The sequence below is a fragment of the Oratosquilla oratoria genome, chromosome 4 (genome assembly GCF_046742065.1).
Source record: "Oratosquilla oratoria isolate Oo_2021 chromosome 4, ASM4674206v1, whole genome shotgun sequence".
In the NCBI taxonomy this organism is placed as follows: domain Eukaryota; kingdom Metazoa; phylum Arthropoda; class Malacostraca; order Stomatopoda; family Squillidae; genus Oratosquilla; species Oratosquilla oratoria.
Genome location: NC_134780.1, coordinates 52,523,694 through 52,525,177, shown reverse-complemented (window position 1 = coordinate 52,525,177; position 1,484 = coordinate 52,523,694). Strand labels below are relative to the sequence as shown.

At 42.1% G+C, this 1,484-nt stretch overlaps 1 protein-coding gene across 1 annotated transcript in view; it reads left to right on the top strand.

Annotated features, from left to right (window-relative positions):
* The window catches only part of LOC143024485 (serine/threonine-protein kinase Chk1-like), a 1,146-nt gene extending 829 nt beyond the window's left edge, over positions 1-317 (top strand). The window contains exon 1 of the mRNA XM_076183292.1: positions 1-317. This exon is cut by the window's left edge and continues 829 nt beyond it. Within this exon, the coding sequence (XP_076039407.1) occupies positions 1-317 (317 nt within the window).
* The last annotated feature ends 1,167 nt before the right edge of the window (positions 318-1,484 follow it).

The window sequence follows — 1,484 nt, the reverse complement described above, 5'->3', positions numbered from 1 at the left end:
AGCTCTCAGGTACTGTGGGATCACGGGCTTTCATGGCCCCGGAAGTCATCCAGTGCTCCGGTTACAGCGGCCCGCCCGTTGACCTGTGGTCGTGCGGCATAATCTTCTTCAACCTCACGACCAAAGGCAGACCGTGGGAACAAGCCGCACCCCAAGAAGACAGGATCTACAAAATGTGGCTTGATAAGGACGAGGAGCTGAACACCTTGATCCCTTGGTGTTGGCTGAGCGAGTCTTGCCGGACTGTTGTGGACATCCTCTTGGAACCAGATCCCCAAAAGCGTCTATCCGGTTGGAAGAAACACCGTCAGGGTTGAACGAACTCCATTCTGAGCCCTTACATCTTGCCAAGCCATGAAGGAATACATATTGAGAAGCTATTTATGATAACGCACTGTGCTTTCTACCCACGAAGTCTGGTACTCCGGTGTATGAGTGGAACAAACTTACAGATCTATAGAAAAAAAAGGTGTGTTCGTGCGTGTGTGTGTGTGTGTGTGTGTGTATCACTTTTCCATTTATTATGCCTTTCATCTTGCACTTTCATTTTCCTCTCTTATTGACCAATTATAGAAAACGAATTCTACAGCCTCTTTTCACGAGGCTCCTCATGGCATTTATATATGTATATTTTTCTATTATAGGATGCCCGTCACTCCCTCTTCCTTATCTCTCATGGCAATGTAGAATGGAATTCGCTGATTTACCTTTTGTGATGAGGAATTACTGATTAGTAAGGGGAACACTCAGCTTACAAACATTAAAAAATAACTAATATGTTTACCACACTGACTCTCATTTGCTAAGAGAAAAATAGCAATATCGCACTTATTTTTTCATGATGTCCATTCAATAAAGAATCATTTGCAGAAGAACAAGGCACAGAAAGGAGCTGAATCAGCTAATTAGACAAATAAAACAGTAAGAAGTGGAGGACAATTATTGTAATAAGGCTTAAATGATTAAAAAGCGAATACATAACCCCCCCGCATATATACATTTATGTATATATATATGTGTATATATATATATATATATATATGTGTGTGTGTGTGTGTGTGTGTGTGTGTGTGTGTGTGTGTGTGTGTGTGTGTGTGTGTGTGTGTGTGTGTGACATTTGACCCACTGTCGGAGAATGAGAAAAGATGAACAGAGAAAATGTATATTTCGACCACTATCTGTGGTCCTCTTCAGCAGAATGATACATGGTGTGTAGTATGAGAATATATATAGCTAAGAGGGGTATATTTAGGGACAGGGAAATGGTGGTTGGGCTCAGATGATATGTCCTTCATGAAGTCGGGGCGAAGTTTGACTGATGGTGATGTCAACTTCGCCCCGACCTCATCAAGGACATATAACCTGGGCCCCCCCACTCCTTTTCCTTGTCCCCAAATATACCCCTCTTAGCTATATATATTCTCACACTCCATACTATGTACAATTCTGCTGAAGAGGACCACAGATAATGGTCGAAATATACA